General features: G+C 38.7%; 2 protein-coding genes across 3 annotated transcripts; one reads left to right on the forward strand and one right to left on the reverse strand.

The window, feature by feature from the left end:
* Nucleotides 1–119: 119 nt before the first annotated feature.
* LOC125232400 (L-asparaginase) lies at nucleotides 120–14,909 on the reverse strand. Its single transcript, XM_048138047.1, has 13 exons — nucleotides 14,479–14,909; nucleotides 12,013–12,138; nucleotides 11,476–11,588; nucleotides 10,903–11,028; nucleotides 10,279–10,403; nucleotides 9,644–9,873; nucleotides 8,968–9,125; nucleotides 8,300–8,413; nucleotides 6,563–6,619; nucleotides 2,574–2,718; nucleotides 2,017–2,146; nucleotides 801–1,026; nucleotides 120–277 (listed from the first exon to the last, which is right to left on the reverse strand). The coding sequence occupies exons 1-13, from the start codon at nucleotides 14,831–14,833 to the stop codon at nucleotides 125–127; spliced, it is 2,058 nt and encodes a 685-aa protein (XP_047994004.1). The 5' UTR covers nucleotides 14,834–14,909; the 3' UTR covers nucleotides 120–124.
* LOC125232401 (N-acetylneuraminate lyase-like) lies at nucleotides 12,686–27,073 on the forward strand. 2 transcript variants are annotated; one of them, XM_048138048.1, is made up of 7 exons: nucleotides 12,686–12,837; nucleotides 22,873–23,002; nucleotides 23,943–24,085; nucleotides 24,613–24,781; nucleotides 25,167–25,300; nucleotides 26,355–26,526; nucleotides 26,863–27,073. In XM_048138048.1, exons 1-7 carry the CDS (start codon nucleotides 12,763–12,765, stop codon nucleotides 27,015–27,017), a joined length of 978 nt encoding a protein of 325 aa, XP_047994005.1. In that variant the 5' UTR covers nucleotides 12,686–12,762; the 3' UTR covers nucleotides 27,018–27,073. The 2 variants fall into 2 exon arrangements, with proteins under 2 accessions (XP_047994005.1, XP_047994006.1); XM_048138049.1 differs by lacking the exon at nucleotides 12,686–12,837 and adding an exon at nucleotides 18,020–18,106.
* The last annotated feature ends 89 nt before the right edge of the window (nucleotides 27,074–27,162 follow it).

Raw genomic sequence — 27,162 nt, forward strand, 5'->3', positions numbered from 1 at the left:
TGTCCGTATATCACAGCCACAATACGAATGTCATTTGTGAGCGATATGATATAGACATTTAGGTTCACATCTACCTATCTAAACCTTTTTGGTTGCATAGGCTCAAAAAAACTTCCAGAGCATTTCACACAGGTTTATTCAGCACATCAACGATATCGTTCCGGTTCAACTTGACAGCGTAGTCCAGAGCTGTATAGCCCAGCAGGTCTTGCAGGCTCGAGTCCGCTCCGTGCTGTTTCAGGTAAGACACCATGGAGGGGAAGTTACAGAGAACCGCCTGTGGAATAAATGAAGTCCTTAGAATTCAAAATTTATTTAACATATTGGTCACACAAACGATCAAGTACTTAAGTGTAATCGTGATAGTATAATGCAGTAATTCTCTTAGTTTGGCCAGAGAATATCCAGAGAATATCTATTATAAACAGAACCGATCTTGCTGACCGTCCCACACATAGCCACTAGAGAAAGCAGCTCTGAGTCGGATTTGTGATAGTCTACTCTTGACAAGGCATTGTCATTGCCTTATGCATGCCTGCTTGGTGCAGACCATCCTTACTCTGGGCCTAAATTTTGCTGATCAACCCGGTGCCACTGCTTGATGCAATGTTCAGACCTGCAGTCCTTATAAAAGCTACCCCCCGAGGGTTGGAGGTGGCAAGATATTGGCAAAATATTATTTAGTTTATAACTTATGATCCCTTCACACGATAAGAAGAAGAATTTTGCTGATCCTTTAACTTTTAGCTGCTAAACGCAGCAACTTAGAATCTAAACTCGACAGAATGTAGGATATGAACCTTATGCAGTGGCGTCTGCTTCAACTCATCCAATTCATTCAAATCCGCGCCAGCTTTCCTCAGCGCCTCAATCTTGTTGACCGCACCAGTTCTAGCTGCCAAGGACAGCAGCTCAGAGACAGACTTGTGGTCGACACTTGAGAGATGGGCACCACATTGCTGGAGCAGGTCTATGAGGGATAAGTCATCTCGGTGGATTGCCGTGATTAGAGGTGTTTCGCCGCATCTGAAGAAAGAAAACGTTTTCATTTGTTTCTTTTTATGATTTTGACTAACCACTGTACTTATTTATTATTTTTTAGCTCAATTCCTACCACAAGTTTGATACTTCATACTAGGCCACGGCCCGTGTCAGTGAATGCGTTGTGGTCATCTTTTATTTTTATTTTTATTTCTTGGAGATACAACAGAAGTATGTAGCCCTTTTAGTTTCCAAGAAATGGCATCCTGGTTTTTACAGGAGTGACTTCTCTAGGATTCAATTGGTTTTTCACAATTTTTGAAGGCTAGGCTTAATAACAGTTGTATAGTTAAATATATTTTAAAAATGTAATACATCTTTACGTCGTCGCGTCGTTCGAGTCAAATGCAAACGTATTATATAATATTTATTTTTATAGTTGGCGCAGTCAGTAGGATTTGCAAAATACTCAAAAAAAGTATGTAGAGTCAGATCGAGCAAAGTTCATAAACTTATCTACACCGTGTTTTTATTGAATTCCGTTAACTTCGGAATATAGTTACGTCCATTATAGGAAACAGAATGACATAATTAGTTTTCTTAAATTTGTATTTTTTTCTACAAAAACCATACACCTGCGATAGATGTTACTTTAATTGCTGATTGAGAAACTGGCTTTACAATTAACTCACACTAAGCAAGTGTCAAAACTATGACATGTCAATCGCATATCGAACACACAAAGCCCGTTTCTTAACAGCAATTGATGTAATATCTATCGCAGGTGTATGGTGTATTTCAGAAAAAAGGTAAGAATAAAAAACTAACTATGGTGTTCTGTTTTCTATAATGGACCTAACTATAAGCCAAAGTTAACGGAATTAAATAAAAACACGGTTTATAAATTCTTAAACTAGTCTTTCGTAGACTTTATCGTAAATTCGTGACCAATTAGGTTTTTTTTTGGTCTAATAGGTTCGTCTGATAAAAACTGTCAGCGTGCAAGGGAATTAATGGAAAGAGGAAATTACTTGCCTCGTTTTTAAATGCACGTTAGCACCGTTCCGTAACAAATATTCTACTATAGTATGTTTCCCTTTTAGAATTGCCTCGTGAAGAGGGCTCCTGCCTTCAGAGTTTTGCGCGTTCACGTCTGCACCCATATCTGAAATCATGTATCATCATATTGTATAATGTATATGTATAATCAAATTTTATATTAATAGTAATTTTGCAACTACTTTTAATCGGTTTGACGTTGCAAGGCTTCACTAGGTATATGAGTATTAATTAAGTACCAAATTCAAGCGAAATTACGCACGCAGCGTAAAGTTTAAGATAAGATTGCCATAAGATAGTTATAAGAGCGGCCAGGGTGCTCACAAATATCTGAACACCCCTCTAATAATCAGGCTAGACTATGTGTTCTAACAAGTACAGTATATATGTATGTATGATGGCCACTGTACATACGAGAACATCTAATTCCGGCAATTGCGACGCTATACGAGATAACCAAAGGATTTATTTATCAGCATTAATAGTCTTGAAGCATGAAATGTAAAAAAAAGTAAAAAACTAGTACAGCTCACCCAGCATTTTCTTGACAGCTAGAATATCATCGTGTTCTATAGCATACAGAAGAAGAGAACTAAATACTTTCTCCGTCACTTCTATCAGCTTCTTGGGAGACTGAATGTTTAGACTCGCGGCCAGAGCGTCCACTAGAGTATTGTCCTGAAAATAAAATGAAGTTCGTTTGAATAAGTGCTTTAAAGAGCGCTCTAGAAAAGTAAATCTATGTACTTATAATATCGTAGAAAGTAGTTTCATGCTAAGACGAATAGTAAACATATATTTAGCACCGTCAACATTAGTCATTTCATTTTAGTCATTTAGGTACTTATAGGTGGACTTGTACATAACATGCGGTCTTGGGCTGCGCGTATAATCGATTAGTATAGGTAGAGGTACTATTAGGTAAGTAAGTAGATTCGTACGAAATAAGTTGACAGTACAGGGGGCCGATTTTTGAGTCTCACTGTCACTAAAATACCGGTTGAAAACGGTGAATTGCCTATTATTTTTAGTGACAATTTTCTGTATTCGAACGCCGTGAGATTCAAAAATCGGCCCCCAGATGTAGTGCGAAAAGATTTACCTTCTTAATGTTACGGAAACGTACGAACATATCATGCTATTTCAGTCAGTCTCAATACAAGATGTACTGACATTGACTGAACTGGGTGGCTAGCCGAATGGCACAAACGCTCACGAAACGCTCACGAAACGAAGCGCTAGTAGATATCTATCTCTATCGCGCTTGCGTATTGGCGCGACAGAGAGAGCGGCGTATCGCTTTCGTTTGGCGTCGGAGAAATGCCATTCGGCTACGGGGCCTGGCATGACAAATACGAACGTTTCCGGAAAAATACGAAGAAAACCCTTTTCGCTCTACATCTGTAATAGTTTTGACAGCGCCACCGGTCTTGATTGGTACGATTTTAACAAATCCAGTCTATTTTAAGGCTTCAACTGAGAGCAGATTCTAGGCAGATAACTATGTAGAAATTTTTAGATAAGTACGATTCTAAAATTAATCATATTTACGGTTAAGATAGTACTAAGTACTCATATACTTTTGCTAAGAACCCCAACTCATCGTCAACGCAATTATATATTGTTGATAACCCTAACTTCGCTTTAATGCGTTAAGTGACCTTACAAATGTTATCACTATTATCAGTTATATTATATTATACAATAAAAATAGCAAATTGTACTTATTTTTACATAATCTTATAGTTGTTATGGTGCTATCATACAGAGTGGGGCCTGTAACAAAGGCGAAGAATTGAACTCTAGGCTATTCTCCTTATACTGATCAACATTTGTTCGGCGACTTTTAAAAATAACTTGTATTTTGATTTTTATCACCCTTGAAAGTTTTTTCTAAGAGGTAATGTATTGCGAATTCTGTTAAGTCTAAAGTGTGACAGACAACGTCAATGACAACAATAATGGCGTACATTGAAGCTAATATTTATTTTGTATGAAAAATTAAAAATTTAAAGACTTCATAATTTTTAAAAGTCACTGAACAAATGTTGATCAGTATAAGGAGAATAGCCTACAGTTCAATTCTTCGCCTTTGTAACAGGCCCCACTCTGTATGAACATTGTGAACGCCACAATTATTTAGTATGGTCACTTATAGTGTTGAAGAAATATTATTGTCTGTATAATATGTTTAATATTATCTGAAATAATAATTAAATATGTTCTTTTCATACCAATCAACTTTAAAAACTTTATCACTGCCTCTAAACTTATAAATTTTGAAATTGTTAATGTCAATCCTCATCACAATAATCGTAATATAAAGCAGGTGATTTTATAATAAAAGTAATCTGTGGCAATGCGATCAGGGGCCTTCTCGAAGTTACAAGTTACAATTTACAAGCGGTAGTCAATGTCTAATTTGACAAGTTGGAAAGACAAGTTGGTCCGCTTGTAACTTGTAACTTTCAATTTTGAGAAATGGGGCCCTGCCCTGTTAGCAAGTCGTCGTTGCCGTCGTTTTTGCAAACATTTGTTTGCCTAATAAAACTCTTTTTAGGAGTTTGTTATGAACGCTAACACATTGTCGTAAAAACTTGTAACGTTACCGCCACACCTCCGAGAATAATAAGCGTGACCCCCCAATACCGATATAATACTATGTATGTACATTTCATTAGTAGGTTGCTATTAATGCTATGACGTAAATATGTATTTGTAACACTTAGATATTTGCATAAACTTGTGCGAATGACATCTGTACACACAGCTAGAAGGTTATTATATAAAATCTATCATTTATTGAATTTTTTTTTTTATTACAAATGGGCATACTCTTGGCCATATTATTACAAGAGCCGGATATCGCGAGAAGGAGAAGTATTAATTATAGACGGTCAACCAAATCATGGCAATTTTGGCAATGGAGCGAAATTCAAATTTTCTATGGGAATGAAACTTTTGCTCCAACTTTTTCAATGTTTGGCTCGTCGATGTTTCCGCCAACGTCAATGATGGCACGCGTTTTATGAAGACAATTGGACGGTGACTCTACATTTTTCAAATTTGCCTCCTTTTGTTAGTGCCAAAATTTGGTTGACCGTCTATAGTGAAAGCATTAAAAACATGAAACATGCCGAAATAAATCCCCTTATCAACAAAATATCATTCATGAGACTACTGTTCTTTTTCAAAGAATTTTAGTCAGACTTAATTATGTAAATTAAATTTCATGTAATTATTTGCCCCCTTATCATGAAAAGTGATTTAAATCATACATACATTACATTTTAATCTAGCGGAAAGTAGTCATACAAAGTTTATTTTTAGTTGCATATACGTACAGGGATGTTTGCTTACACTGAATCAACAAATATTTACGTCGTACTCGTAAAGGTTACTCGTGTTGATAATACGTCACTATAATCTATTTACTATCTAGAGATCTTATTAAAAAGTCGGTTTTTGTTGATTTTATCCATCATAACACCAATGATGGACAAAATCTACAAAAAAACTTTTTAATAAGATTAGATAGATTTTTAAGAAGAATTTTTAATAAGATGCTGTTTACCACTCTCTCTTATTAAGGTAGCAAATTTTTATTACTACCGTTCGTTTGATTCGGTTTTTTCGTTAAAAATATAGGCATTTATGGGCATTTTCAGAATTTGGGTACCCCCAATTAGCAAAAGTTGTTACAAAAATTAACTCGCTGTCAGTTTTGTGACGACAATTAAGCATATAAAATCTATAATTGAAAACGAGATTCTTAATTTCATACGCTCTTATTTGAAAATTGGCAATTCACCGTATACTTAAATATCGAAATTGCTCTTGCGTATTGACGCGACGATTACGACCCAGACGATTAGAGCCAGACTACCTTTCGCAGCGTTTCGTTATCGTTTCGCGTGGCAGAAATGCCATTCGGCTACGGCACCTGGCCTTACACTAAGTTATGACATACTAGCCCCGATGCAAAAGAGTTCGTCTAGTAATACAGAAATATTTTGTTTATTCTAATAACGTTTACACATAATATATAGGTATATCACGTCACAGTAATCAGAATTCTAAAATTACTATAACACAGTTTAATTTGATTGTAAAATAAAATTGCATGTGACTCATATTGTAAAAAAAAATACTTTAAAAAAATGTTGTCTTAATCACGTTCTCCTCTCCTAAAGCAGTTTAGAATTAGTTATTTTACAATACTGCCATAAAAAATAAACTAGATTAATATTAGCATTAAACATTAATGATTTTTGAACTAAGACATTATTTTTGTACAAACAGGAGAACCTCAAAAAATGGTCTGACTAGACGAAAACATAATTATGCATCGGGGCTAGTAAAAGAATCTGAGTAAAAACACACTGGAAATAAAATAGCCATGAAACTAATAATAAACACTTAAACAGCGACGCTGGAAGTTTCCTACAGTCAATCTTAATGACAACACGTTGACTTATCGACCTATATCGGTCTTAATATGTTTTAAATAGTGTTTTATTACCTCAATGGCTATTGATGACGTGTTGGTCAATTCACCCCGTATATTGGTTGACATCAACTGAAATGAAAACATTAGGTTATTTAGTCGGTACCTTTAGGCATTCAAATAAATATAAACAAAATAAATAATAAATATTTAGGACATTCTCACGCAGATTGACTGAGCCCCACGGTAAGCTCAAGAAGGATTGTGTTGTGGGTACTCAGAAAACGTCCATGACTCAGGAACAAATATATGTGCTCATCACACAAATAAATGCCCTTACCGGGGTTCGAACCCATACCACAACCAGGACCACGGCTTAGCAGGCACGGTCACTACCGACTGAGCCAAACCGGTCCTCAAAGTGTACCCTCAAGGCTCCTTACACCACTTGAGGGTAATGAAAAAATTACCTACATGACTAATAAAAGATTACAAAATTTGCAACCTACAGAAAATTTGTTGTCCTAAATAGACATTTTATTAGGCGACTAAAAGGCCTAAGTATTTAACATAATATTCATAAATAATCAATTAAATTATTTAATTGACAATCATGTCACGTCGATGGAATGAACATAAAAAACCAACCTTCCTGACAAAGAATAATTACATGTTTATTGGCGAAAGTTACCACATCGTAAATCGTGAACAAAGTCATATTAAAAGATAAACTATACCTTCCAACTCACAGATCATAAACAAGAGTGATAGGAAAATAATAGATTATTATGCTAATCAGTATCTTGCATGCCAGTGAATTATGTCTATACTACCTATAGCAAAAGCAAATTGCGCACGCTTTTTGACGCTCTTAACCAAGTTTAAAGAGTACATTACGCTATAAGTACGGAAAAAAGGAATTCGAAACGAGTGAATTAAAACACGACCGAACTCCCTTCCCTCTTCGCACGTGTATCATACGACGTTTTAGAGTACATGGTCATTAAATTTTTGTCATAATTGCGTAATGGGATCATTACCTAACTTAACTAGTGTGGTAATGTGCCGCCAGCGCACAGTGCATAGGTAAAGAATTTACATTTGTCAAGTAGCTATCGGTACTGGACGCGCATAGCCAACATGCCAATCACAAACGCTGAATAGAGATATTGTAGTATTTTATTTTATACTACGTCGGTGGCAAACAAGCATACGGCCCGCCTGATGTAAAGCGGTCACCGTAACCTATGGACGCCTGCAACTCAAACAGTGTCACAAGCGCGTTGCCACCCTATTAGAAACTTGTACACTCCCGCCAGTAGCCATAGAAGTAGGATGACAAAGAAGAACTGTTGAATATCAAAAGTGAGACCAAAACTGGAACAATGTCAAGTGTCATTGGGAGTATTAAATTCAGAAATTATGTATAGTAAACATGAATAATTTGCTTTTCTAACTATTTAATCGAAACGGATATCACCTACTGTATCTTCTAAATACAATAAAAGTACCTAGGTATTTGTACTGAAAGGTCCGATTAATACGTTAACTTAAATTGAGTAAGGCCGCTAGCGGCCGCTGCCTGTCATCAAAAATGGTCACGTTTTTTCATTTGTAGGATGATTATTTGATAAGATTTCATTTGTAAGCGACATGATAGGTCTGTGGTAGTAGCGCAAGCGATTGTCACGAGCTAATATTGTATTCACGAGGCAAATAAATTATGTCTGGAATTTTCTGTTACCTGTCTATCTACCTCTACATATTAAAAGTATCCTAAAATACTTAGCTATCCAAAAATAGATAGATTACCTCAGTTTTCTCCTTATAAGTAAGTTCAGTCTTAGATAGCACGTAGGATAACTTGGTCAGAGCTGCTTCTGGCGTCATGTCGTACCCGGATACAACTCCACAAGTAGACAAGACCTATAATAGAAAACAGTCAATTTTACTAATGTATCTATCCAGTAACTAAAAACTTAATTCGAAATATATGTAGATTATTACTTTAGTAGAACAAAGTTTATGAGATGTAACTAATAAAGCGATTTTCGCGATTAGATCCAGGAAACATCGGTGGTCTGAAGATTAATCTTAATCCGTGTTAGTAGTTATAAGTTGAGTCACGCAATTCCATAGTGTCCATACTTAGATTTCGCGCTAGATGGACACAAGCTCGAAAATCGCAAGACTCAAGGCCTTCAGACCCTTACTGTTAGACAAGCAATGCTTCTGACCTGACTGGTGTGTGACCATGATCACAGTCTTCAACATTGAGTGACTGATTTTTATACGAATCCTTTCCAAAATCTCGTACTGTTTGAGGATTTTCGATATTATTGAATAGGTCTAATGGCCAAGTTCATAAATGCCTGTCAATTTACTATAATAAGACTTTTAGACCTAATCTATTTATGTGTAGTGCACCTTGTTTGATTCACAGAAGCTGGTAGGAATGGAATGAACGAAACTTTACACACCCTGCCAGTCTCATAAAGGGGCGACGCCACTGAACCCGTAGTACACTGGGTTATATTGACGAAGATCACACCGCGTTTCACGGCATCCTGTATTTCATTGAACAGGTCTTGGCGATTTGAAGGAATATTTCCGGCACCATAGCTCTCTATTACTACTCCTGTGAAATATACATATTTTGTTTTAGTACAGCCAGGAAATATCTATTTAAATAAATTGCTAGTAACCTGCAGTGAAAAATAATCTACCCGAGCATATAATATGTACATTATTTTTCATTGTCGTGATATTCTGCAGCTAGGTACTATATCTTACGAACATATTCCAAGTTTCGAAGTTCTTAGTTTGTGTGAGCAAAGACAACAGCTTACAGAGTATGTCCCATTTCTTAATAGTTCTAACGAGTATAGATATTAAAGAAGAAAGGAGCCAAGACCGAACCTTGAGGAAGACCTTTCTGTAGCTCTTATAACAACTTTTCGTATTTCGAAAATAATAATGTCTAATATTTTTAAACTTTAAGATAAACAACATCTGGCTAGAGACAAATTAAAGATTCGCATGCTTCTATGTATTATCATGTCGCCTGATATGAATACTGAGAACGTCTAAATGCATATTTAACAGGTGATGTCCCTAAAGCATTCTAAAAATTGAAAATTCCGCTTTCTTACTTACCCTCAATAGGAGGCTGACAGAAAGCTTTGATGACTGAAGAGCTGATACTAGGGAATATCCTCAACAGCCCCACGTTTCTGCACAACTTGGCATGCAGCTGACACTTCTCTATAGTTGTTGGCTTAAATATAGCTTTCTTGTTGAACTCTATATCAATCCCCACCTCGACCAGGGGAGGACAGTTGGGGGAGTCAAAGGCGAAGAGATTGTAGGCTGAGATCTTGCGGACTCTAAAAATAATTTACGGAAATAATTTTACAAACAGTGAAGTTGAAAGCAAACGTTTACTTATAGTACAAAATAGCATTTTAGCACCAAAGTTTTAGAGAGTAAAGGGCGATTATAAACTGGTGTTTTAGAAGCGCTTATAGCTACCGCCTTTCCGAAAATGGGTGTAAGCACACTTAGGGAATGGAATGGAAAGCGCGTGTATGAGAGGAACTTCGAATCTTCTTCACACGCGCTAAATGTTGCAATTTTTTTACTCTCTCAACTAATACCTATTTTACCTTCTCAATTAGCTCGTCGCGCGCGGTACTAAGCCGGGCGCCTTGGGCGCCCTCTAATTTAAAGTGTCGGGCGAAGCCCGGCGCCCTCATATGTCGTTAAAGTAGATGCGAGTTTATAATGCCAACCTGTTCCCTCTGAAGAGTTTGCCCCCAAAGTACACGGTAACCTCAGGTATATTCAAGCTCCCAGCTATAAGCAACGATGAGACAAAGTTGTCAGATCCGTCGCTGCGAGGCTCGAAGATCGGTATCTGTTCATTCAAGCAAAACAAAATAAATATTTTATTAAGGAAACTACTTTGAACTTGGCGTGAAGTGCAAATGAAAGAACTTGATACATTCTTTACGCTAATTTGATAATATGTTGAATGTAGACAATACATTAACAAGTATTAGTATATCGATTGCCAATCAAAACTTTTTTACATCGTTGCATCAGACATCAATCTTTATCATTTTTGCGGGCTTTACAATGAGTACTTACTATATTTCCATCGGATTTTGATTGGAAATCTCCATGTACAATAATTCGAAAACTTCAAATTTTTTCGTATCGGAAAAATTGGAATGGAAATTCTCCTACTTAATATCTTCAATCATTTTTCCATAACTTTTAACGCCAACCCTTACTGATTTATTGTAAAAATGCGTTACAATATTTGCATTCGCACATAAGCTAGGACGACTCTTTACCATGAGGTGGTTCGTATGCTTACTGGCCACATGGAATTAAAAAAGAACCAATATTACCTGAGAGCCGGTAATGACAACACATTTGCCAATGTTCTCGAACATGAAAGACAAAGCCGACGCAGTGTAAGACATAGTGTCTGTGCCGTGGAGTACTATAAATCCATCATATTCCTCGTAGTATTTCTGTAACGGAAAGTAGACATGTGTAAAAAAATGAGGATAGGTTTCCAAAGAATCAATAATAGCAAACAATTATCCAGTACGTATAATAAAGCATCTAAATATTCGGAAAGAAAAGAGCCATGGAATGCACCTATGGAGCCCTTTGCTTTCAACGATAACTCTTAATTTCTCACTCAGGCTAATATTTAGGAATTTTAAGACTCCCTCATTTTAGCCGAGGTAGTTTTTTTTTACTTCGGATTAGAAATGTAAAGTAGAGTATTTAAGTTGGGTGTGTTAACCATTTGAGTTCCGAGCTAATATTAGCACTCCCACTATGTTTGATCGTCAAACCTTTACCTTGACAAGATTGATGTACGTACATATTTACATTTTTTTCTGGAACCTAAAATCAATAAAAAAATATATATATAATGGAAATATTTTAAGAAAATAGTTTTTACTCACCATAACACTTTCTGCTATTTGTATCCATTGGGCTTCTGTCATGTTTGAGGAGTCCAAGAGAGTGTCGTACTCCAGTATTTTATAGAATATCCGAGAGTCCTGATCCTTTGCCTCTGTTAGGTAATAATAAAATATTTAAAATCTCTACTTTTAGTCTATTCATGTCCATGATCCAAAATTCGTAAGAAGAAGAGAATGTATAAAATATAGTACACACTGAGGTAAGTTAAAAAATAAAGCATTCCTTTGGATTTGGCGGCAGATAAAAGACAAAAACTACATATTTAGCATTAATTATGGCTGCCATGATGCCAGATGCTAGTGGATTGGACATAGTAGGGAGAGAAACCAGAAATGTCTGGGAATTAATGACGATACCTATTAGAAGCCCAAAATAGAACATAAAGGCAAAAGCTAGAATAGACTTACATACATTTCTAAAATGTAAAAATACTTAAAAGAAGAGGAGACGACAGTTAAAAAATCAGCAGAGCATGAATGCAATAAAATGAACATAGTTATCCCTTTCTCACTTACGTGGTAAAACAAGGAAAGACGTGTCAAAACCCGGCTCGGACAACCTGCTTCTCCAGAAGGCATGGTCGTGTAGTTGTGGATATCCTCGGATCAGGTTCTCAAACGCTGCTTTTTGTGGTATTAGGACTGTGAACAAAGCTTTCAAGTCAGAAGGTATACGATGACTATAAAAGTGTAAGGTATTAGTTATTTGTTTTACAAAGGGGCTAAGTGTTGTTTATGCCATTAAAGAAAAGAATTAATGAATAGCATTAGTATCATTACCCATATTGTTTATATTGTACGAGTATTACACGCCAACACGCGTCAATTGCAATGGAATTTTATTAATTGTCTGCTTGTTATTATTAACTGCTTCAAAGTTCAAGACCTTAGAGATTATCAAAACTATGGAAGATGAATAGTGTATGATAACTTTATAAACTAACTCGAATAGAATCAAATTAGATTACAAACCAAGAAAGGCTTTTCCTTCCATATATTTTACAAATTTTAGTTATCAATTACAAATTTTCACTTAAAATGTTCAAAGCTAATTTGGCTTTACAGTAACTATACGTAGGCATATAATTAAGCATATTTCAAATTATTGTTTACTAAAAATGTTATCACGATTTTGACCTTTAACCTTGGGTAAGATTCCTACCTATTTAGTTTTATAGCCAAGAAATCTTAGTACTTTGTGGGATCTCAACTGGAACAGTTATTGTAATCTGAAAATGATACGTATTGCAGTATTCTTTTCTTTTAATGGCATTTGCCACCTCTGCCTTTTTGAGTGAAAACCAATGTCCTAAGTTGAAGGTGTTAACAAATTATACACGGGTAAGTTATAAAATAGTACATTACGATACAAGTGCGTAAAAAAGGAAGTTCGAAACGAGTGACGTTAAATTAAAACACGACCGAAGGGAGTGTTTTAAATCGTCACGAGTTACGAATTTCCTTTTCGCACGTGTATCGTACGACGTTTTTCAGTACAGATGAGCCTCCGAAGTTTCGACCTGGCATATAATGAACCACTTCTCGCACTAGTGCGTATAAAAAACACCATCTGTACAGGCCCCGTAGCCGAATGGCATTTCTCCGACGCCAAACGAAAGCGATACGCCGCTGGCTCTGTCGCGCCAATACGCAAGCGCGATAGAGATAGATATCTACTAGCGCTTCGTTTCGTGAGCGTTTCGTGAGCGTTTGTGCCATTCGGCTAGCCACCCTCTGAAAATAAATTTTACGTTTATTGTTTAACATTGCGATAGATATTAGGTAGACAAGTGGCTAATTGTTCATACTTCGAAGAATATCGTAGGTCTATCTATCTCTGTTGCACTTACACGGAAGAGCGATAGAAAGAGATAACTTGAATACAAACCCGTATTTTAACGTTAAAACCTCATGAATAGTTACAACAAACTTAACACTTTCGCTACCAAGAACCCGACTGTCGGGTACACCGCTCGTAGAAGCGTAGCCGATTACATGGGGAAACCCGTATGTAGCGAAAATGTCGTAGCGCCGCGTAGAGCCCGGTTTCGAAAGTGTTACATATAAATAAGAACAGACTGCCAAATCATCGCGACAATAACATTTACTCAAGGATCTTTGATAGTGTTCTTGATTACATTTTTAGGGTTCCGTAGTCAACTAGGAACCCTTATAGTTTCGCCATGTCTGTCTGTCCGTCCGTCCGTCCGTCCGTCCGTCCGTCCGTCCGTCCGTCCGTCCGTCCGCCCGTCCGTCCGTCCGTCCGTCCGCGGATAATCTCAGTAACCGTTAGCACTAGAAAGCTTAAATTTGGTATCAGTATGTATATGAATAACGCCGACGAAGTGCAAAAATAAAAATGGAAAAAAATGTTTTATTAGGGTACCCCCCTTACATGTAAAGTGGGGGCTGATTTTTTTTTTATTCCAACCCTGACGTGTGATATATTGTTGGATAGGTATTTAAAAATGAATAAGGGTTTGCTAAGATCGTTTTTTGATAATATTTATATTTTCGGAAATAATCGCTCCTAAAGGAAAAAAAAGTGCGTCCCCTAACTTTTGAACCATATGTTTAAAAAATATGAAAAAATCACAAAAGTAGAACTTTATAAAGACTTTCTAGGAAAATTGTTTTGAACTTGATAGGTTCAGTAGTTTTTGAGAAAAACCCTACGGAGCGTGGCCCGACACGCTCTTGGCCGGTTTTTGTATAATTATGTTCAGTAACTGGTTCAACCAGGTTTACTTTTATATTCGTACTGTTTTGATTTAATTGGCCAAAACTAGCGAAACCAGCTGCGACTACATTCACGGACACATTTTAACGAGCTAAGTTTTAAAGTAAATTCTTATAACAACTATTAATACCTATTTAAAAACTGGTAGGTTATAAATTTAGTATGGTCGCGCGATAAATGATAAAACATCTGGCCGTCCCTATCGCACTATATGTAATTAGTCATTTAACAAGAAAACTTACCGCCGTCCCTGTTTTTGACCATTCCAATAGTACCACCAGTGTAAATAACAAGAACTCTTCTATCATTCCTACTGAGACTTTTAACAGGATTCGTAGATACCGTCATCTCCATAAAACTTCTCGCTTTTTGAACTTTAGCAGCAACTTTCGGGTTAAACCCGCGAATTTCTGACCCGCCATTTTGATTCACACTTTTTCGCGCGTCCCCATTTAGCGGGTTGCCATTGGTGGGTTGCATTTCACTTTCCAACGCTGCCAAGTGTGGTTTTATCAATTTCGCGATTTTTTTTAGAATGTCGGTCGCACGTGTGTTGTGTTCGCAAAGCTGAAACGCGGACTGAAGTCTTCTTGGCATGAACGCAGTTATTCGAAGCGCTTGACCTATTATAACGACTTATTTATAACTGGGAAACTGTTTCACATACATTGATTTATTATCGAGCTGCTTGAGATAAAGCGCTCCTGTATTTGCGGCAATGAATATTGTTTAAAGCAGAATAAGCGTTAGTACAACCTTGATTTGTAAACTTTCCACATATTATTATTTGAAGTGAATTTGCAAGTTATCCATTATCTCACTAGTTTATCATCTTTTCATAAGCGTCAACATGGGTATATTTATAGACTTATAGATAAAAAATTATGGCAATAGTCTTGTAAAAATAAAAATAAATCTCAACTAAATACTGTAAAAGTGTATCGTAATTCTGTTAATGTCAAGTGCTAATACGATGACACATTGTAATTTTCATTATAGGTTATTAAAATTCACAGCATAGAGTTAGGTACAATTAATATTATGTCTATGAATCATAGTGTCTGTCTCTTTGGCAACTTTTTGTCACCCACTTATTATTGTTATTTAACTTATTTACAAATAAATAAAGTTTATACAATGGTCTGCTAATAAAGTTTATAATTCATCAAATTTAACATAAAGTAGAGCAATAGTTTGAACTCAGGTAAGGTAATAGAGTATTTGATAAGTACTATCGTAAACATAGAGATTTAAAAAGACACACCTCCACTACTTACTTAGATATCTCATGTGCCCTATTTTTGAACTAGACACCATTATGTTCAGGTTCTATGAACTTCTATGTTTAGCTTACTAGCTCGCGGTGGGACCAGTGCCTAATAAAGAGTACGTACAGTATGGCCACTCCCGCTCCCTGCTGAAACTGCGCTCTCGGTTACCTCACAGTTACCGCCTGTCAAAAACGCTACCAGTCAACCTGTCTTATCTTATCTCAGCCATACACGTATGGTACGCGTGCACCTACACGAGCTAAGACTGTGTGCGTAGGAACGCGCCTCTTTCATATATTTTATCGCCAGTGTCCGAGATGTGCTTGAGCCCTCACCGCACAGTCAACCTTAATCTGTTTTGAAGTAGGTACATATTATTCAAGTAAGATAGTGGACGATGTTATTAAACAAGAACCGATACATTATTGTAGAAATCAATAGATTAAGTTCAAATTCATCATTCTACGACTCTTGTATTTCTGCACAAAGGGCCAGGCCCCGTAGCCGAATGGCATTTCTCCGACGCCAAACGAAAGCGATACGCCGCTGGCTCTGTCGCGCCAATACGCAAGCGCGATAGAGATAGATATCTACTAGCGCTTCGTTTCGTGAGCGTTTCGTGAGCGATTGTGCCATTCGGCTAGCCACCCTGTTACATTACACGCTCTTAAAGCCTGACCAAAAATATCGTCACTACTTTTAAAAAATCTCGTATCGCTGTTCCTCAAAGTTAAAGCGCAGTAAGTCTATATGCATTCCATACATATACTTACTACAATTTTCTTTTCATTGACAGACGAAGATACAAGTTTTTTTAAAAGTAGTGACATTATGACTACGCGCCATCTTGCGGAATTTCATTAGAACTATTTTCTTCATACTATACTGAACTGTCATCCTATATATCAGAATAACAGCGCCCTCCTGTTAATCATACATTTCTGGCACACCTCGGACACTGGCGATCAAATATATGAAAGAGGCGCGTTCCTAGCTCACAGTCTAAGCTCGTAAAGGTGAACGCGTACTATGCTTGTATGAGTGAAATATAACAGGTCGACTGGTCGCGTTTTTGACAGGTGGTAACTGTGAGGTAACCGAGAGGGGGTGGGCGGTACTTTCAGCGGGGAGCGGGAGTGGCCATACTGTACGATAGTACTCTTTATTATACTGTGTTTCTGGTCAGTCTAGGTAAGTAGGTAAGTTACTTACAATTTTTTTGTATAATGTTTTGTAATAATAAATTGGGTGCATATTAATAAACTAGTCATTTCTGGATATTTTAAATGAATGCACTGCCGGTCATTAGAGAAATCCATTTAGACCAGACCGCAGAGTACGGAGGGCTGGCCCATTTAGAATCTAACGTCATTTAAAAAAAAATAGATTTTTTCAAGATATACCTTTTTTTATAATTTATCCGTTGAGGTCAATCCTGATGGAGTCAAACTTCCTATAAATATCAAAATATAGAAATTAAAATCATTCCCGTTAAGTATCCATTCAAATTTTAATTGCTTAGTAAACTTGCTGTTCGATATTCTCTACATTGCTTAATATTATATGTATATTAAATAGGTACTCGTAGCTCTCAAGTCCTTTCGAATCCATACTCAAATTGTTAAGCCTAGCGTCCACTATGGCGGGGTCGAGCCGCGTCGCATCGAGTTCCCATACGTTTTGAATGCGAATCGACGCGGCTCGATTCCTCCTTAATAGACGCAGTCTCATAAGAAATGCAGAAAGCGAATTAACGAGGCTCAACTCAGCGAGCCTAGTGGACGCCATCAGGCTTTAAGCCGCTAAAGAGGGTTAGGTACTTAGGTACCTAAAGATTTGACGACCGGTCTGGCGCAGTCGGTAGTGACCCTGCCTGCTGCGCCGCGGTCCCGGGTTCGAATCCCGGTAAGGACATTTATTTGTGTGATGAGCACAGATATTTGTTCCTGAGTCATGGATGTTTTCTATGTATATAAGTATTTATATATTAAATATATCGTTGTCTGAGTAGGTACCCACAACACAAGCCTTCTTGAGCTTACCGTGGGCCTCAGTCAATCTGTGTAAGAATGTCCTATAATATTTATTTTATTTATTTATTTTTAAAGAAAGTCCTATTGTACGCGCAGTTTTCAGTGACGTACCGTTTCATAATTTAGTTCAAATATACCGCCAACGCTAAAGCTCGTATATTGCAAGCAAGCATCTTGCTCTTTTACACCAACAAAGGCGTAATTACAGTGACAGAGAAAGATACGCCTAATTTACGAATTTCGATGTTCGCAATTACAGCCTTATAGCTAACCAAAGTGACAACCGCTTGAGCTGGAAACAGGCGGTACACTCTGGGTACACTCGAATTATCGGTTAATTTTCTTTCACTGCATGTTTAAACGCGGCACGGCACACTTACTTCGGCTAGGCTAATAGGTATTTAATGGAGCAATCCTGTCTTTGGCAACCCTAGCTTAACGTATCAGGTTTTAAGTAATTTAATATATGAATATAATGCGGACTCAATTCTATTTTCACCAGTTTTCTGTTGACATTGTGCCAGATCAGTTGTGCTATAATTGTTAATATAATTTGCAGTAAAATGGTAAGATATTCTATTTCTTAAAGGTAGCCACACATCAATTATGCGACGATTAACTTAAGCAGGGTTCATAAACAAATACCTATAAAAAGTCTTCACCTTGATCAGATGATCAATTCGTAATACGAGTATAGGTGAAAAAATATATATTGTTTTCGTCATTTTTATAGAATAATATAGACACACAGTGCGTTGCAAAACTTTGCTGTTTGGTAATGTAATCCAGCTACCTTGCTCTAATACATTACACCAAATAATTACATGTTACTCAGTCGATCCCGCTTCATATACTGGTAAATTGGTAATTTATTTCATTCATAATTTGGGGTTCTGTAGTGTGGTTGTATCATTTTCTTTTACCATCTTGCCAAAAAAATATTTGTGGTGTTTCATATCTTTTTATCATACTCGTAATTTCGGATGAAAAGAATTTCATTGCACTTTAAGCCCATTACACCCACCTTGAAGGCCGGCAAGGCGCCTCCAACACTTCTGGTGTTTCAGGACTTTCAGGTGTCCATGGGCGGCAGTGAACGCTTACCGGCGACCTGTCTGTTCGTTTGCCTCCTATCTTATCTTAAATCTGCGGGGGCCCTTACGGATACACTTCGACCCATCGGGATCTTTTGTGCAATTACCCCCTACGATCCTAAGATCCTTCAGCTATTCAGGAGCTTCTCGACCATCTCCTCGTATCGGATGATGAGGCTCATGGGTAACCTCTGAAGTCCTTTGGTACCAGGTAGCCTGCTCCAAAGTTCTTCATTATTTGTCTGGCGAGGGCGTGACATTCACACATTAGATGTCTGACGGTCTCTTCCTCTTCGCCACACATGCGACAATCAGTGTTGTCAGCGTGTCCCATCTGGCATCGTGACCAAAATTCGTTTGACCCCGTAAAGGCCTATCTCATAAAAAAGCATAGGTGCGTTTTCACTTTACCCGATCCGATATCGGATGTAGTACCGATCGGATGCAGTCTTATACATACATATATTAAAGGCGCCATCTTTGATCTTTGACTTTGACATCCATCCTTCATCCGATATGGGGTCGAATAAAAGCATTTATTCAAAAGTCATCGGTACATGTAAAACTAACTTAAAAATACTAATTAATATAATACTACTCTATTAAAACTAACATGACTATAAAACTAAATTCTATTCACAAAACTCGTTCCGAGCCCTCTCAGATGCAAAGGTGCCCATCACACTCGATGCGTTCCCACGCTGAATTGCGATAGACAGCCTTTGCATCAGAAAAGACCCGGAACGAGGGTCATGGCCTCTCTCGCTGAGCCGCCGCCCCAATTCGATCAAAAAGGCTCTCCCCTCCGCACACCAACACCCCGACGTCTCCACTGCCAACGGGACAAATAGATAGCGCGACAGCAGCGCCGAATATTTGTCGCGCTTCCGTGATGCTGCTAGTTCAGCCGCTGCTCCAGCAGTCCGGACTGTCCGGCCGATGTGCGAGGCGGCAAACGTGCTGACACACGTAGCGTCCCAGAGTAGGCACTTACCCTTCTCCCACGGTACGAGTGTCAGCCCGTCTGGCCTTTTTCCATCGGACCGGCTGAGGCCTGGAGGTTCTAACATGCACGGCACATTTGCCGACACAAGTGCTCTCCTAATAATGTCATTAAGGGCATGGTGCCGTGGAAACCTCCCCATACACCGACAACAACTCAACGCATGATGGCCATTACTCTCCACCATAGAGCCGCAGATGCATTTATGAGGTTCGCAAACATCGCAGCCCAGGCGAAGAGCGACAGCCACCCGCATTGAGTCGTTGTCGAGAAGAGTACCTATGTGCGGAGAGGGTAGTGCTTGTAGCCATGCACCAGCTTCAGGCCTTGCAACAGCCAAAAGTCTCGCCTTATCTGCACCTACAGCATTTTCCAGCAGGCTATCAAAAACCCGTCTCACACCTATTTCATCCCACATCCGTTGTATGTGCGGTTTATCCGGCAACGATGTATTTGGGTTTAAAGTCTGCCAGGCCGCCACAGCATCAGACGCGAAAGGAATCGTGGCTCTGTCGTCATTCAAAGATAGTATTTTAGTAACAAGACCCACGACCCCCTCTGACGATGCTAAGAAGGCCGGCAGACTAATATCCCGAGCACGTCGTATACCCAATCCACCCTTCCGTATGGGCAAGGACGCTAGAGCCCACTGATCTGGATTTAGGGAGACATTTAACAAACGTTCCACCGATTCCTTCAATACACCGTCAAAGGAGTCGATGTGAACTGGGTGCAACCAGGTTGGTACGGTGCGCAGAAAATAAATAATTTTAGGCACAGCAAAACAAACCCGCAAAAGAACCAGTGCTACGTGTGCCGGAAGATCTTTTAATCTTTCCGCAGCCATCATAAGAAGCTGCCTTCTCTTATTAAAGGCTTCAGGAACAGCCTCTGAACAAATTGGAGAGCCCAGCAAAGATAAAGAGTGAGCCGACACTTCCTTGAGTCCAGGAAGCAAACTACTGAACACAGGGAAAGAAACACGGGACTCTACACTGCAGGGAAAAAACTCACATTTTTCAGGGTTTACTTCTAAACCCAGATCCCGAAAAAGTGGCAGAAGATTACGCAGGTCCTGCTCCACTTCGTTCGGCTTGCCCCCGAGCGTGCCATCATCCAGGTACCAAATGTTTAACGGCGAAGCTAGCCCAGAGATGACTTTCTGTATAGCCAGGCTGAAGACCAACGGACCCAAAGGATCCCCCTGCTGCGCGCCTACCTGGGAAAGGACAAGGGAGCCGTTGTAAAAAAGATTGGATGGGGCGGAATAAACTTGGAACAGGAAGGGATATAAAGAAGGCACCTTCTCCCTGACTTCTGACAACAAAATATCACGCTCAACCGAGTTAAAGGCATTTTTTACGTCGAGCTTTACTAGAACAGATTCTTTATTTCTAGGATCCTGTGTGAACGCTCGAGTCGCATGTATGGCAGCCTCACAACCAAGTCTAGTTCCAAAACCTAACTGGAAAGGTCGCATATATGCCGCCATCTCGTCTCGCACCGCTCGACACCCCAGTTTAGCCACTAATCGGCGAAATGTGCTACCGATTGCGATTGGCCTTAGCCCGCCATCTTTTTTCGAAAGAGCGCACAACGACGCTCCATAAATATAGGGGCAAACTTCTGGGTTTAGCTGTCCACTAAGCAAAAAGTTGCATAACTTTGCTAGGCACTCCAGCAAGCGACCTCCACTCTCGCCCGCAGAGGCAGACACAAGCTCCTTCAAATGAACTGGACGGATTCCATCCACACCGGCAGCTGAACTGTTATTAAACGATGCCAAAGCTTGCGCTACGTCTTCTGGGCTTACCGTTAAGGCAGTGAACGACCTGTCTGGCTCTTGAGGGAAAACTAAAGGCCGAGACGGGACTGGATGCTTCGACTGCAAGATGGAAAGAGTCTCCGCGCTCGGCGGTGCCAGCCCATCATCCGACATAAGCACCCGCACTGCACCCGTAAGGTCTCCCTCAAACACTTTACACTCAACCGTCTTAAGAACAGAGGGCGGCCTCGTGGCCCCCGTCTCCGAAAACTCCCCTACACCACAACTGGCGCATGCGGATTCGACATTGCGCTTAACTTTCGTGGTTAAATTGCCCGAACCTTCTTCTCCCGGCACTTTAAAAGCGGAGTAGGCATACGAAAGTAACTGAAACCACTCAGTTGTGCTGTTGGACCTAATACATCTGTCAATGATGTGACACAATTTCTCCGCTGCCACATTCCGTGCTCCCTTGGAATATGGCGCAATATCCGCACAGAACATTTTAGAGTGGCTAGATCAGCCAATCCCACACCAGGACTATCCGCACCAGCCTGCTGCGAAGTAAATGACGGAGGGTGAGGGGATACTCCCGGGCCACTTCCTTATGCTTAAGCCCTATATGAACTTTTAGGCCATGAGGGTTAAATGTTTTGGTTGAATTAGGGCAATAGGGGCACACCGACAAAGAAGAGGAGGCACTCATGATTACAATGTATGTAGAGCTCTATAATAATATTATTGTGTGTCATAAGAATAAATTAAAAACATGTATATACACAATTTGACCAAACAAAAACACACAATGTTCTAAGTAAAATTATTAAATAACTACATTTGACAATAATAATCAATTAAACATAAAAGTAAATGGGACAATTATTTAAAAAAGTTGTACACGGTAGATGTCTTTCACAATACGGGATTACCCAAATAAACACACACACACACCGTACGTAGAACAGAACTGAGAGGCGAGGCGCTCCAATCACCAGCTGACTCTACCTCACCGTGCCACTGCGGCTACGCTGGTGGGCAGTCTTCGTCGTTGCCTTGACCTTGACTGCGGCACGGAGCACAGGATCTGCGCGGACCCCTCGCCACATTGCACAAATGTGTCAGCTTGAAGCCGTCTTCGCTTGAGTACTTGTGATCGGATCGGCCACCTACCGATTCGACTTCAATGTTAAGAGTAAGATTAGAACGCAATTTTCTGACGACTTTTCATGGTATTTACAAACACACACAAATTTTAAATTTGAATTTAATCGGAAAAAAAATTTGGCAGCCGCTTGACATGACAGCGTTGACAGGTTTTCCTTATTTACTTTAAATAGTATTAATAATTGCCATACCCCACCAGGGTGCCATGTGATCCCATGTACTTATATGTAAACAACTTTGTAACCTTGTTTTTCAATAAACGATTATCTTATCTTATCTTTAATACTTTACTTGTAACCTGTTCAGGTTTCCTTTGACATCAAGGGAGTCATAGCGCCAGTGTTCACTCCGTTCGACGATGCGGGATGTGTCAACTTCTCACTCATACCCGAATACTTCAAATACTTACACGAGAATGGTGTCCAAGGAATACTGGGTATGGATCATTTGCTATTTATACTTACAGATTGTCATAACGTTGTTGACTGTATAAAAGGTTGAATAAACCTGATCTTGAAACCAAAAGAACTAGTAATGTTAATTCGCTCATTTGCTAATCTATAAAATAATGACATGTAGATTGTAGGTACTCATCTAAGTTGCATACCGTTGAGTGAGTGGCGACGGCGATCGGTCGTAATTACCTAATTTTCATCAGATTATAAAATTTCAAAAGTCAAAAGTCAAAGTCAAGACCATTTATTTGTCTAAATATGGACAGTGGGTATGTTTAAACATAATTTCTATTTAATACGTCAGAGAGTAGTATTAATGAAACAGGCGTTTAAAGGAGGTCAAAAAAGACGAGTGGCGTGGGTAACAATTTGAGGCGAAACCGAAAATTGTTATTAAGACGCCACGAGTATTTTTTGACTCAGTTAAACACCGTTGCATACAATACTTTTTCTACGACCATGCACTTAGTTTTTAATAGTTTTCTTGAATAACTTTCGCGAAATTCACACTGTTTCCTGTATTTTGACGCAAAGGTTTACACTGTCCGCTCAGCTGCCCAAAGCCTTCCCGCGCACGCACGCAGTATTGTTATAACAATGCGTTGCCATGGTTACAGAGCCAAACAATGCGTTTTCAGTTTTTTCGATACTGAGCGCATGCGCGGAAAGTCGGCGGACGCTGGCTTTGGGGAATAGACTTTTATGTAGGGTTTTAAAGATGCACGACCCTGTAAATGACGAAAACAGTTCGAGAGTAGAAAAAGTAATTAATTGACCGTGACGTCACTCCTCAGTATTTCATAGTACCTAATTCCATATTAGCAAATCGTTTTGACAGTTCTTAAAAAGAAGCGGATTTGATTAGTAGGAAACTAGCCTAAATATTCCAACCACTATGACATTATACTCTCTTCCCACTAGTGGGCGGCACAACCGGTGAATCCATCACACTGAGCTTGGACGAGCGCCGGGCTCTTCTAGAAGCCTGGGTGAAGGCCAGACCAGACGGCATGAAGATCATCATGCAAGTCGGCGGAGTACCCATGCCTGATGTCATCAAGATGGTGAGAGACTGTCCGTGTCCGCATTATGCCTGATTTAGACGGCGTGTGAACTCGCATGCGATTTTAGTTACATTGCGGGCTGTTGAGGTTACATACAATTTTGCACAGCCATCAAATACCGCAATGTAATAAAACTCGTATGCGAGTTCTCGTACCGTCTAATTGGGCCCTTTAAATCAACTAAAATTGGACTTCAATATTCATCATTCGACTTTATAATGCTGAAGAATAAAAGCTAAATTAACTTTTGGCATGAGCTGTTATAAACCTACTCAAGGCTGCACCTACCATTTGGCCACTTGATCCCCCTCCTTTCCTCACCAGGAGAATAGACTAACCCTAAAGTTTCACCGTGACCCTTCCCACTGAGTGCTAATCTGGATCCGTCCAAATCCCAACTAAATAAGTATGTTTTATGTATCTTGTGTGGTCTTTCATTTCACCATATTGACACAGCACTATCAAAAATACTAGGTTAAAGTTAGTTAGTTAGTGTTAAAGTTTAACGTTTTTTTCCACTTTTAAAGGCACAATACGCCGAGCAGCTGAAAGCAGACGCCATAATGACGCTCCCAGAGATATACTACAAGCCGAAAACCGTAGAACACCTGGTAGACTACCTTCATGCTGTCTCTAGTGCTGCACCTTCTCTACCACTGCTGTACTACCACTTCCCAATGATGAGCGGAGTTGATGGTAAGACAGTGCAAATACTGCACCCTAAATCATGACTTCCAGCCAGAGATATATTGTCTGAAGACCGTAAAAGACCTGGTAATTTTGATTATGCAGCCCCTCTCTGAAACTACTTACCATCACTTCGATATGATGAGTGTATTGCAGTGGAGTTGACGTAAGAATGAATAAGGGCACAGGCACACTAAACAGTACATATAGGTGCTACTACTAAAATAATTTATGACGACACTACAAGAAAGAAAACTGAAATACCTAATTAGCGCACTTGATACATTACACACTGTGCTAAAAACCCAGAACCGGTCAACATATACTTACTTACGGTATGAGAGATATATCAGGATTTATCATACCAATGCATTAATAATGATTCCTCTTGCAGTAAACATGCCAGCATTCTTTAAATTGGCTTCAGCAAGGATCCCCAACTTCAAGGGAATGAAGGCAGATTTAGGAGTGGCACTACAAGTGTCTGATCAACTGGGAGAAGACCAGAGAATATTTAATGGAAATCACGTAAGTTTAACTTTAACTTAGTATATATGCAAGTACTCTTAATTCCATTGTTTCTGGTCGTGGTATTGAACATCATTAGGAAATCTTAGCTCAATACTTAATATGGCCCAAAGCCGTGAGTTCGGGGCTCTTGTTTTGGGCACTCAATTAGGTTTTAATACTAGTCTACAATAGTCTTAGTCATAGGGGATAGGGGTTTAGTGTGTCCTGACCGGGTGCGCCAAAGTTCATATAAAATAGTTATATAGATTTTTGGTAGTCCGAAAATGTTTCTCATACAATTTTACATTATAACGATCATTATTTATAACAATTTTATGTTAATAACTATCGTAATTTCGAATGACTTATGTTCATAATGTCATTCATCATAAATACGTTTTATACTAATGTTTATGTTTATATACTTATTGATCATAACGATTGCGAGTAATATAATTTATCGTTATATTATTGTTAACAGAACAGACATCACATGTGACAGTCCAGTTAGGTGCGACGACGAGCGTAGCGAGGAGGAGCGAGTTAGGTTGACCGTGAGCGAACCAGAAACGAATTTTTAATGTAAATTGTATATGTCACTGTAAAAGCTTCAAGCGCGCTTCTATAAATGGCACAAGTTTTTCATAGAACTTCCCCAAAACTTTTTAAATAATTTTATGATGAATGATTTTCTTAAACACAAAATAATGAATGTTATTAAATATTTGTATAGAATTTATGATTAAAAATTTTCGACTAAATTATTATTATGAACAGTGATAGTAGTACTATTGATAATAATGAAACAAAATTATGATAAGTAAAAATATGAGAAATGATCATTCGGAGCACAAAGTCCTGACCTGACATATACTACCAAATTAAGGATTGTAAATGGATCCTAAATATTTTTCTCATAATTATAACACTCCGTACCTGCTGATCAAGGCGCCTACTGAACTCTTCAATGAAATGTAGTAACCTGACATTTGCTACAACTATTTTATTCATTTATTTATTATAACAATTATTTTACTCCACCATCACCAAAATGTTGACTATTTTTTTACAGCTTGTGGCTCCACCAGTTTTACTCGGCCACGATTCCAGCATAGCCACGGTGACAAACATGTTCCCTAGGCTAGTGAGAGCGGTGATCGATGCCGTGAAAAGTGGCGAAGTCGTGAAAGCCAAGGCTCTGCAGGAAAAACTTAATGCTTTGGTTACTGCTATATCTTCTCAAGGTGATGAATTTTCTTATCAGTTTTCTAATAATAACTATTCTATTTTATACACAATAAAATCCATCTCCCACAGTCGACTTCTAGAACACCCCCGAGAGGTGTGGTTAAATTCATAGCCCCATCACCCCGGGGGGATTTCTTAATAATTTCCATAGAAGAGCCATGAACTGTCGCACCTCCTGTTGAGGCGACTTCTATATGAAATAAATAAAGATAATTGATAAAGAGAACTTAGAACAAAGTATTTTTTTGTTTCTTTTTTCTGATATTATTCTTCAACGAACTACGCATGCAAATATTAACTTGTATTAACCAAAGTATTTTTCACAATTTCAGGGGAGTTTCTACCAACCATGAAAGCGGCAATGCCGATGATAACCGGAATCCAGGTGGGGCCACCTCGTCGGCCTCTAGCCAGTATCGATGACCAAAAGAAGAACCAGCTTATGGAGGACCTCAAGAGACTGAATTTTGGCCGAATGGACGAGTGAGGGTTAAAATAAAGTAAACAACATTTGTTTAAAAGAAGTATATATTTTATATTTCAGTCTAAGTACTAATTATTTCTTTATTCATATAGTCTAAAGTATAGGTACCTAATTAGATATTCAACATCATCACTATCATCAGTCAAAA

The sequence above is a fragment of the Leguminivora glycinivorella genome, chromosome 13 (genome assembly GCF_023078275.1).
Source record: "Leguminivora glycinivorella isolate SPB_JAAS2020 chromosome 13, LegGlyc_1.1, whole genome shotgun sequence".
NCBI lineage: Eukaryota > Metazoa > Arthropoda > Insecta > Lepidoptera > Tortricidae > Leguminivora > Leguminivora glycinivorella.